Here is an 11,303-nt window from a genome sequence, read left to right as displayed (position 1 = left end):
AAATTTAAATAGTTTTTCAATTAAAAATGGTAATATATGATTATAATTCAAAGATGCATATAGAACTAATTGGTTTCATGATGTAAGATCTCATTGTACTTCATCTCAAGGTTGTTGAAGATTCGACTCTTGGAAGCAGCAGTTGTTGAAGATTCGATTCTTAGAAGCAGCAGTTGTTGGAAGAATCAATTAGTTCCTTACGTAAAAATGTGAAAAATACTATTGGCAGCACTAGAAATTATACATTGAGATTTGTTTATTTATTTAAATTTGGTCGTATATTTGTAATATGTAATTTTCACTTTCATTTTGTTTTTAACATATTAAAAAAAACTATATAATCCTAAGTATTCATTAATACATTAGTCACAACTCTCTCTTTAAATTATTAAACATTGTAATAAAAACAAGAAATAATATAAGTATTCTAAACAAAAAAAAAAAGTATTCTAATTTTTCGAAATGAAATATATGAAATTCATTTGAATTTTTAAATTTTAGAGACTTATTTGAAGTATTTTGAAGGTATATAATAATTAACCTTTTATAATGATTTTTGAGGGAACTTTATAAATAATTTCTGTATTTGTATTTACAATTATAAAAATTTCAAAAAAGAAAGATAAATCTATTTTAACTTTTAAACAGTTTAGAGATTTATTTGAATTATTTTTAAGTTGAATAATTAAACCTTTTATAATAAGTTTTTTGGGAGATTTATAAGTTGAGTGAGGTGTAGAATAATATTTTTGGAGTATATAATAATATGTGAAAATATAAATAAAGGTATGTAATGTGTAGGATTGAGCTGTATTTGTGACCATCCATGAGTTGGACAGATAGGACTTTTATGACCTTCTCATCTTCATCACAATTAGTGACAAATTGAGGATTAGTTGAAATTAGAAATGAGCCAACTATTCTAAACCACATGTTGTTGTGTAACTTGTCCCACGTGTCACCTTCATAAGTGATGCCCTTTGTCATTTCGTAACTTACATGCTATAATGTTATCGAAAAAAACTTGTACGAAGACATATTTATATAGAAATAACACATTAAAATCATCACTTAATTAAAATTTAGCATTAAATTATAATACTAAAAAACATAAATGCATTTATCTAATTGTTATGTCTCCACATAACCAGCAAAGGGAGATGACTCCTTAACGTGTTACATTTAACATTGTTACTGGTGTATCTATTCAAATATATATAGAGTAATGATATCTTTTTGTCAAAAGTATTATTAATTTTCTAATTTTTTTCTGAGAACAACACTTGTTAAGAGGGGATAGCCACAAACCTCAAAATGAATTAATGATTTATACATTTGGCAGTACCAAAAGAATATCACTTGTCATTCATATATATTTTAATTCTTAATGACTTTTAAATAAAATTAATTACAAATAATATATATATTAGTAATGAATGGTGTATCAATTATGTAACAATATTTGCAAAAAGAATATTTAAATATTAAACTCTTACAAAAATATCATGAAAATCTTATATTTTATGTAAACATGTTTTTATTTTAAGTAAGAATTTAAGATGGCCACCAATTTCTCCACTTTGTACTGTGTAAAACTATAAATATTAATATGTCAGCGCATTGCTTTTTACCAAAATAAATTCCTTCAATTTCGTTAAATGTAATAAATCACAATTACCGATTTCCAATTTTTAAAACGTTTCTCAAACCCAAAAGTAACATTACAATGTAGTTTCAAATTGTACAGAGCGTTGCAACTATTTGGTCAATGAGATACATACGTTCTTCTAATATCCTTTATTAACTTTCCTAACACATCCTTAGCTAGAGAGCATGTACCCTAACTAAACGAGGAGAAATCAGCTACATTAAAATTGTCGGGAGGTCCATTTGTTATCCAAAAACTAGAGCACTCTAAAGTTTTTCAAAGAAGGGTTATCGTGATGTAGGTATGCTTTTGGCATGGAACAAATGAAGTTAAATGGATTCTTTATCGACTTACTTATATCAAATAAAAAATGAAACTTCATACTCCTTAAAGTTCATACTATAGAACGAAAAGATAATTTGTTTAGGTCCCTATAGATACTCATTAGGCTTCATTTTTATGAGTTAGGATACTCTCCATTAATGGAGAGGTAAGTGATCACTTTTATACTTACATGTAAGGGTAAAAATGTTATTTCATTATATCTTAAGGATAAAAATGTTAAGTCATATTACCTTTTTACTCATGTTTTAGGTATACTTGTCTCTCCATTAATGGAGATGATCCTAACTCCATTTTTATACCCCATATCTTTCTTCTAACCAATTGGTGAGTGAAATTAATAAGAAATATAAAGAAGGAAATGAAAAGAATTTCCAAATTATCAAACGAGTATAATTTACTAGCATTTTGGGTCTCTTTGATGCTTTGAAATTATATCAATCAGACCCATGTTCAAATGCTGGTACCAACAAAAAAACAACCAACAAAACTAAAATGAGTATAATTTTACTCATTTGGATTTGCTGACAAAAGTTGAAACATGGTGTGAAATTTGCATGTTTGAGAAACCTTCCGGCCGCACGCACGAGCACAACAGTGAACGGTAAAGTTATTGTTTAGTATATTATTGCTATCACTAGAGGAGTAAAGTGCAGCATCAGCATGTATAGGACTGCTTCTTTATTAACTCATGTAAGTATATCATATACTCACTACTTCAACACAGATCTTTTGACAGATTGAGAAGGGAAATATCTTTCAATTAGTAGAACAAAAAAATATTGGTACCTTCAACATTGGGCCAAATTGTATTGAAAAGCCAGTCCTACAAATCTAGTGTTTTTTTGGACACTTTCAGAAATTGGTGTTTGATATGTAACAAACAAATTAGATATTTATATTGGAAAAAGTTATATATATATGTCAGCATCATGCACTATCATCACAATTGATATATGAATGATGCTACTTCCATGTGAGAATAATAATGCACCAAATATAATTGATTGGATCTCACATTATACAAAATCCATTCCAAATCACATAACACAATAAAAAACTTGGTTTGGTCTTCTTCTGTTCACAAAACATTATAATCACAGATTGTCAATAATCTTATATAAACTAGGGCAATTCTTAATCAGCACAAAGAAATGACATTCAAAGCCCACCTCCTTCAGAGGAAGAATATGACCCCTCAAATCAATATCAAGGCTCATCTAGTTGGTCCTGCAGGGAATCAAATATAGCTTAACTTAGCATTAGGAAATAGAGATTGATCAAACTGTTTTTACAGAAGAATATTCTATAATGGGTGTGGGGTTCGGTTATAGTAATATTTACCTGAACATCAGAAGTCCAAAGAGTGAGGTTGTCTCTCAAAAGTTGCATTATGAGAGTGCTGTCTTTGTAGGATTCTTCTCCCAGGGTGTCCAGCTCAGCAATTGCTTCCTCAAAAGCCTTTAAAAATTGGAAAGACTAAGGTTCAGTAAATTTTTAGGATCAATAAGACTATGCTCCTACGGCAGTACTCGGTAAAATAGAAGCCAAGCATGAATGGAACACAAGAAAACATGGAATCATGTGACTTATATGAGGGTTGCAGCAAGATATGACTGGTTTTAATTTATAGACAAATTGAAGTATACTTCTTTTGTGGGGGGAATTTTTAATTTTTGAGTTAAAGTTTCGGGAGTTTGGTACAGGGAAAGCATAATAACATCATTGTAAATAAATAGTAACATTTTATTTCTAAAAAATAGTTCTGTTGAAACAAAGCGAAAGTATTTTTGTTAACTTGCTTCTGTATGCAACTTCCCCTTTTGTCAATAGTCCAATTGAAGTGAAAAAATTACCAAGCTTCATGTTAAAAATACTCGGTACTAGTACAAATTCATTCAATGTAGTACCATAATTCACACTGAACACAATCACTTTCAGAAACTATAAGTTCCCTCAGAATAACCTTAGCCTCACCTGTGAAACTGCAAACAACCCGAATGTGAAAGTCAAACTTCTATGTTATTGTAATTCATTGGCCCAACTATCATGGGTACACACACATAAGTAAGAACTACTATCCATGTTAACCTTATTTCTGTTTGTGGTCAGAGTGGAATAAAAGTTATGTTACACTGGATCCTTAAAACTTCACAATATTTGGAGAAAACAGATTCTAAAGCAAACCAAACTAGAGAAATTAACAAAATTCCTAGTTTTCAACAATCTTCTCCTTAGGTACAGGACCATATACCCAACTCAAACAGAACCAGGGCCTCTTACTTTTATAAGATTCCAATAAATCATTCTCGGCGCAAGTACAAATCATGCCATTACAATAAATCAGATTTGAAATTCATATATCAATAAATCATGCAATTCTGGACAGATTATAGCAGAACAAAACTTGACAAACTTCTACAGCTCAAATCAAATAACACAAGCCAGATTATCTCTCCAATTGAAATTCATAAACCATGCATACCTGTTTAGCCATCCCACATGCCTTATCAGACTGGTTGAGAATTTCATAGTAGAACACAGAGAAGTTCAGAGCCAAACCCAATCTAATTGGATGTGTGGGTGGAAGATTAACTTGAGCAATATCCTATGGGAAAAAAATTAAAAACAACCCAAAATCAGAACATTAAAATTTTGTCTAATTTCTTAACTAATTTAATATTTTTTACAAGACATGACTTATGTTCAGGTAACATTTTTTTGAATAAGCAGCATATCAAAATAATTAGATTTGTTGATTATTTTGAGAAGCAGGTCTTCTCAAGTAAAAATTGATTTTTTTTATATATTTAAATTTAACCAAATCCATCTAACTTCTATAAACATCAATTAAAAGTAAATCACATTTTCAAAATCAATTTTTTCCAAGGCTAAACAAACAGAACTTAAATCCCAATCTAAACAAGTAAAAAATTGAAAATTTAAAGCAATTATGAGTAAAAGAGAACCTGTGCAGCCTTATAAGAAAAAAAGGTTTCTTCAGCAGCAGATTTTTTCTCATGCCCAATCTTAAACTCAGCTAAATAACGATGATAATCACCCTTCATCTTCAAATAAAACACTTGCGACTCACTCAAAGTCGCAGAAGGAATAAGATTATCATCAAGAAGCTTAAGAATACTATCACAAACATTAGAAAGCTCATTCTCCACCTTAGATCTATAATCCTTAACAAGCACAACATGTTCATCGTTCTTGCGACCCTCTTCCTTCATTTCAATTGAAGATACGATGCGCCACGCGGCACGGAGGGAACCGATAACGTTCTTGTACGCGACGGAGAGAAGGTTGCGTTCTTCAACGGTGAGTTCGGAGGTGGAAGAGGTTACGAGCTTCTGCATGAATTGAACCATCTCTTCGTAGCGTTCGGCTTGTTCGGCGAGTTTTGCGAGGTAAACGTATTGGTCGTTGGTTAGGTTTTCTGAGATTGAAGAAACCATTTTTTGATTTTGGGGATTGGGATTGTCAAAGACGAGAAGAGAGACTGAAAGAGAGACTGCGTGTTTTTATGGTGGGTGAGGTTTATTAGTGATACCTATGTCGGGTATGATACGTATCTGATACGTCGATACGTATTTTTTTCTTTCCAAAATACAGGATACGATACGTTCAGGGGATACGCGTATAAAATAATAAAAATACATAAAATATATGATAAAATTATAAGTGCAAATCAAAATATATAAAGTAAAAAATATAATGGAAATTTAAATCGTTGCCCTCCATAATAAATCTATCTTATCATATTTTAATGAATGAAAACAAACAATCACATGGCAGCATATGTGATTGTATAAAAAAATATATTTAAGTTATAATTTAATTTTTAAGAAATTTTTTGATAAATCATAAAGTCATATTACATATAATAATACTAAATGTGTAACAGCATATATGCGCCCCTTTATTCGGTTATACTAATGTATGAGAATATAGTTTATTAGGAAATTTAAATAGTTTTTCAATTAAAAATGGTAATATATGATTATAATTCAAAGATGCATATAGAACTAATTGGTTTCATGATGTAAGATCTCATTGTACTTCATCTCAAGGTTGTTGAAGATTCGACTCTTGGAAGCAGCAGTTGTTGAAGATTCGATTCTTAGAAGCAGCAGTTGTTGGAAGAATCAATTAGTTCCTTACGTAAAAATGTGAAAAATACTATTGGCAGCACTAGAAATTATACATTGAGATTTGTTTATTTATTTAAATTTGGTCGTATATTTGTAATATGTAATTTTCACTTTCATTTTGTTTTTAACATATTAAAAAAAACTATATAATCCTAAGTATTCATTAATACATTAGTCACAACTCTCTCTTTAAATTATTAAACATTGTAATAAAAACAAGAAATAATATAAGTATTCTAAACAAAAAAAAAAAGTATTCTAATTTTTCGAAATGAAATATATGAAATTCATTTGAATTTTTAAATTTTAGAGACTTATTTGAAGTATTTTGAAGGTATATAATAATTAACCTTTTATAATGATTTTTGAGGGAACTTTATAAATAATTTCTGTATTTGTATTTACAATTATAAAAATTTCAAAAAAGAAAGATAAATCTATTTTAACTTTTAAACAGTTTAGAGATTTATTTGAATTATTTTTAAGTTGAATAATTAAACCTTTTATAATAAGTTTTTTGGGAGATTTATAAGTTGAGTGAGGTGTAGAATAATATTTTTGGAGTATATAATAATATGTGAAAATATAAATAAAGGTATGTAATGTGTAGGATTGAGCTGTATTTGTGACCATCCATGAGTTGGACAGATAGGACTTTTATGACCTTCTCATCTTCATCACAATTAGTGACAAATTGAGGATTAGTTGAAATTAGAAATGAGCCAACTATTCTAAACCACATGTTGTTGTGTAACTTGTCCCACGTGTCACCTTCATAAGTGATGCCCTTTGTCATTTCGTAACTTACATGCTATAATGTTATCGAAAAAAACTTGTACGAAGACATATTTATATAGAAATAACACATTAAAATCATCACTTAATTAAAATTTAGCATTAAATTATAATACTAAAAAACATAAATGCATTTATCTAATTGTTATGTCTCCACATAACCAGCAAAGGGAGATGACTCCTTAACGTGTTACATTTAACATTGTTACTGGTGTATCTATTCAAATATATATAGAGTAATGATATCTTTTTGTCAAAAGTATTATTAATTTTCTAATTTTTTTATCATATATAAATGATTAATAATATATATACATATATCATTTTATATGTCAAATTATATATTCATAATAATAAACAATATTAAGAATACTTTATCTAAAATGAGCAATTATTGTATTTAATCAGGTCAAGGTTCGGGTTTAAAGGCTGACTAGGTCGATATTTAGGGTCAAATTAGCTAGCTTCGAGTGAGAGTTTAAAAAAATGACACGACCAACATCTAAGACCAGATAAAGATAGGCCTTAACATGTCCCAACCTGGCTCATGCTCATCCCTAATGGTTACTGGCTAACCATAACCAGTGAATGGATTAAAAGACGTGAAATAAATTTTAAAATATAATTTTCATATATTACAAGTTAAAATTAAGGAAAATGATATATCTTTTTACTTACAAGAAGATGACATATGTTATAAGGATATATTTTATTTATTAATGATGTGTTTATAAGTACAGGGGTTTGTTAACATGATCTCACCTCAATTTATGAAGGAACATGTTAGCAATGTATACCCTAATATTGTGACAAAAATATCTTTATTTCTCAATTAAAAAGAACACACATGTCAAGGTTATTTTAGTAAACAACAATTATTAAAATTAAAAAAATAATAAAATCATTATTTTCTCACCCTCAAACCCTCCAAACCTATCTCATTAAGCAATTTCTTCCTAATGCACTCACAAATATCTTATTGTATCTTTATCTCAATTTCTTTAATATTTTTTCTTCTTCAATCTCCTTCATCTTCATCAATTTCTTAATCTCATGTCCTCCTAGAAAAGAAACATTTCTCTCTGAACACAAACACTTCCATCCATCGCGAAATAGAGTCGTCACCGCAGTTTCTCTTTTGGCTCTGCTGTGAAACGGAATGTCGTCGCCGCTGCCCCAGAACCACCGTCGCACCAGACATGTAGATTCGTCGTTGTTTTCAACCACACATATCGTCATACTTGTGCAACAAACTTTAATTTGACATTGTTGCTCATTGTTAGTTATTATGAAGCCTTATAGATAACCAAATATACTTGTGCAACTTCATAATATAAGTTCTTATTGTAACATTGTTGTTCATTGTTATTTATTATAAAGCCAAGAAATTATTGACAATAAACTCTAATTTGACAAAAAATGCATCAACTAATTTTTCAAAAAACTAAATTTTCAAACTATTGATCTCATGTATCTCAATGTAGACACAAATTAGTAAAATATATTCATGACTACTGCACCTTTGGCTTTATTGTGGAGAAAGTAGATTGGAAATCTATAGTATGAGTCTCTTATGTAATATTGGTGAGCATATCTATTGAAAGGCTTGACCATAGTGAATGATATTGAATTTTTGACATTACACCCCTGATTGGAGATCATGATATGCCTTGTATAATTATATTTCTCACTTGTAAACCAAGAAAGTGTCACTCATAATATATGATTCAAGTGTTGGTCACCAAATTGAAGACCAAAGAACCAACAAAAACATAGCAATGGAGTAGTAATTGCTACTGCAAATTTTGCAGAAATAACATTGGAAATATTATGTAGCAAATAAATAACCCTCTCTAACTCTTTAGTAGCTACTTCAACTCGATCTTTTGTCTTCAAAGTTTCAACTTCTAGGTATTGTACTAGAGACCTAAACTCAATGGAGAAGTTATCATTGCAATTTATTATGTGACTAGATTATGAGATTAATGAACTTTCTCTTCTCCATCGAGAAGGAAGGTATTTTTGTGGATGGCAAAAAAATCATTCTTCATCAACACCCAAATAGTATGTCTACACAATATCCCAGAAAACTCAAATTCTTTACAAGAACAATTAATTGATTCTTGTTCATATATCAATCTTACCAGACGACCTCCATCAAGCTTGGTATGATGTCGCACCACATAAGACTCATTGTCAATTTTAGTTGCTGAATATATTTTGAAGACAACTCAATCTCATGTTGAAGCAACTGAAAAACATGTGGTGTGAGTATAGTTACAGCATGTTCCTCAATGGGGAAACTAGTTATAATATGAGGATTATGATACTTTTGACGCATTCTTGCTTCTTCTCCAGCTTGATTTCTAATATTGACAGCAACTCCAACCTAAAGAAAAACATTTTGATTATGAAAATTCTTTAAGTAAAAACTAATATACATAGAACATGGAACAAAAGTAAGTTCATACTTGGTTTACAAAGTCCACCAAACTCGTTTTGACATCCAATAATTTTTTAATATATGAATTTATAGATTCTGAACGTCCAGTTGTTGTCATTCCAGCAAAAAAGTTATCCTTCAAATAAGCCAAAGCCCAAAATTGACGATGAGAATACAACGAGTCAATATGTTGATCCTTATTTAGGTCAAGATTGTCAACCATTGTTTTCCATTGTCATTCAAAGTCACTTGCACATTCTAAATTGTATAGCCTATAAAACTCAGATTTGAAGTCATCATATTTTGGACTCAAAGAGAAAGAAAACCATGTTGGGAACTTTGACACAATAGGTCATATGCAAAATGCATGCTTTGTGTTTGGCAATTCCATTGAAACAACTTCTTTAAGTGCATGGTCTTGATCAGTGAGAATTGTTTGTGGATATTTTCCTTTGACAAAGTACAAAAAACACTGAAAAATGTCACAAAATATAAAAATGATTAAACTATCAAAGTTAAAACATGTCACAAAACAACTTCAAATAATAAGAATTTACCTTTAAGGCCCACGTGAACGAAGGTATCTTCTCATTTCGCAATAGAACACAACCAAAGAAAATTGAATTTCCATGATTATCAACTCCGACCCATAGTCCAAAGGGCATATCATAATGGTTAATTTGATATGTAGTATCAAAGACAACCACATCTCCAAAAGCTTCATATGCTCGAATAGAATCACCAAATACCCAAATAATGTGTTCCAATTTATTACTTTCATCTATTGTAAAATCATATTGGAATGCATCATCTTTATCTTTTAGACTTTTGCATAATTTTAGAACCTCTGAAGTATTATTATCTTTACCAACATTACTATGAGATTGAAGAAAATTTCTAATATCTTTTTCTAAAAATGGTAGATGGCCCGCCTCTATCCTCTTCTCTAATTCAAGCACCCACATTGTAATACTTATTGAACATCCAACTTTTGATAGTAGTAATATGCGACTTTGATCATTGATAGGTATGTCACGATAAGCAGGAAGAAAACGAACTTCTTTGTTGTCCAATAATGCATGGTTATGAGAATTACTAAAATAAGTGACCATTCAACGTTCCTCGAAGCCAATTGTTCTTTTAGTAATAATCAACTTTGCACTACATTTACATCTTGAACTTTTTTGTCTCCTTTGTCTTTCTACTTCAACAACTTTTTGTTGTTTAGTAGTACCAGCACGCTGTCAAATAATTTCTCTTTTGTAAATATCCTCAATATTATTCTTGATGTGTTTGTAGGTGTGACCTCGTCTAATCGAAAAACCAAAATTCTTTGCAAATAAAGAGTAAAAATTGTGAGCAATTTCATCAGAATTGAAAATTGCCCTTTAAAAGGAACTGACTCATTATTGTTTTCAACTAGTTCATTTTGTAGCTCTTGAGTTTCATCTTCTCCACTTACCGAATCAGAATCTCTGAGAAGTTCCATAGGCCAACCATCACTTTCTTCTGATGTCATTATATTATGAAAAAGTTCACAATGAAATTAGATTGAGGGTTTGAGAGAGATTGGGGGTTTGGGTGTAGTAACAAATCCTAGATTCCTCAAAAAGCAGCAGTGATTTTGGTTGTATACTGTGACGATATGTGTGGTTGAAAACAACGACGAATCTATATGTCTGGTGCGATGATGGTTCTGGGGCAGTGGTGGTGACACTCCGTTTCGTAGTAGCAGCGAAAGAGAAACAGCGGTGACGACTCTATTTCGCGGTGGATGGAAGTGCTTGTGTTCAGAGAGAAATGTTTCTTTTCTAAGAGGACATGAGATCAAGAAATGGATGAAGATGAAGGAGATTGAAGAAAAAAATATTGAATAAATTGAGATAAAGATGCAATGAGATATCTGTGAGTGCATTAG

The 11,303-nt window shown here is 30.4% G+C and overlaps 2 protein-coding genes across 2 annotated transcripts; both read right to left on the bottom strand.

The window, feature by feature from the left end:
- On the bottom strand, positions 2,968 to 5,527 carry LOC109344262 (14-3-3-like protein B). The gene is made up of 4 exons (XM_019582967.1): positions 4,960 to 5,527; positions 4,476 to 4,598; positions 3,335 to 3,451; positions 2,968 to 3,220 (listed from the first exon to the last, which is right to left on the bottom strand). The coding sequence occupies exons 1-4, from the start codon at positions 5,449 to 5,451 to the stop codon at positions 3,200 to 3,202; spliced, it is 753 nt and encodes a 250-aa protein (XP_019438512.1). The 5' UTR covers positions 5,452 to 5,527; the 3' UTR covers positions 2,968 to 3,199.
- Positions 9,212 to 10,607, bottom strand: LOC109342640 (protein FAR1-RELATED SEQUENCE 11-like). Its single transcript, XM_019580585.1, has 3 exons — positions 9,943 to 10,607; positions 9,414 to 9,857; positions 9,212 to 9,331 (listed from the first exon to the last, which is right to left on the bottom strand). The coding sequence occupies exons 1-2, from the start codon at positions 10,495 to 10,497 to the stop codon at positions 9,738 to 9,740; spliced, it is 675 nt and encodes a 224-aa protein (XP_019436130.1). The 5' UTR covers positions 10,498 to 10,607; the 3' UTR covers positions 9,212 to 9,331; positions 9,414 to 9,737.

Source organism: Lupinus angustifolius, chromosome LG03 (assembly GCF_001865875.1).
Source record: "Lupinus angustifolius cultivar Tanjil chromosome LG03, LupAngTanjil_v1.0, whole genome shotgun sequence".
In the NCBI taxonomy this organism is placed as follows: Eukaryota; Viridiplantae; Streptophyta; class Magnoliopsida; order Fabales; family Fabaceae; genus Lupinus; species Lupinus angustifolius.
Note: the sequence above shows the minus strand (reverse complement) of the source record. Positions and strands in the feature narration are given on the sequence as shown.

Bases quoted from the DNA above. Each gene is read 5' to 3' on its own strand.
- LOC109344262 (XM_019582967.1), bottom strand. From the start codon at position 5,451: ATGGTTTCTTCAATCTCAGAAAACCTAACCAACGACCAATACGTTTAC. The intron at 4,599-4,959 runs GTTCTCTTTTAC...TTTTTCCCATAG, and splicing joins TTTCTTATAAGGCTGCACAG to GATATTGCTCAAGTTAATCT. The intron at 3,452-4,475 runs GTATGCATGGTT...CAATTTTTAAAG, and splicing joins CATGTGGGATGGCTAAACAG to GCTTTTGAGGAAGCAATTGC.
- LOC109342640 (XM_019580585.1), bottom strand. From the start codon at position 10,497: ATGGTCACTTATTTTAGTAATTCTCATAACCATGCATTATTGGACAAC. The intron at 9,858-9,942 runs GTAAATTCTTAT...GACATTTTTCAG, and splicing joins CGTTCACGTGGGCCTTAAAG to TGTTTTTTGTACTTTGTCAA.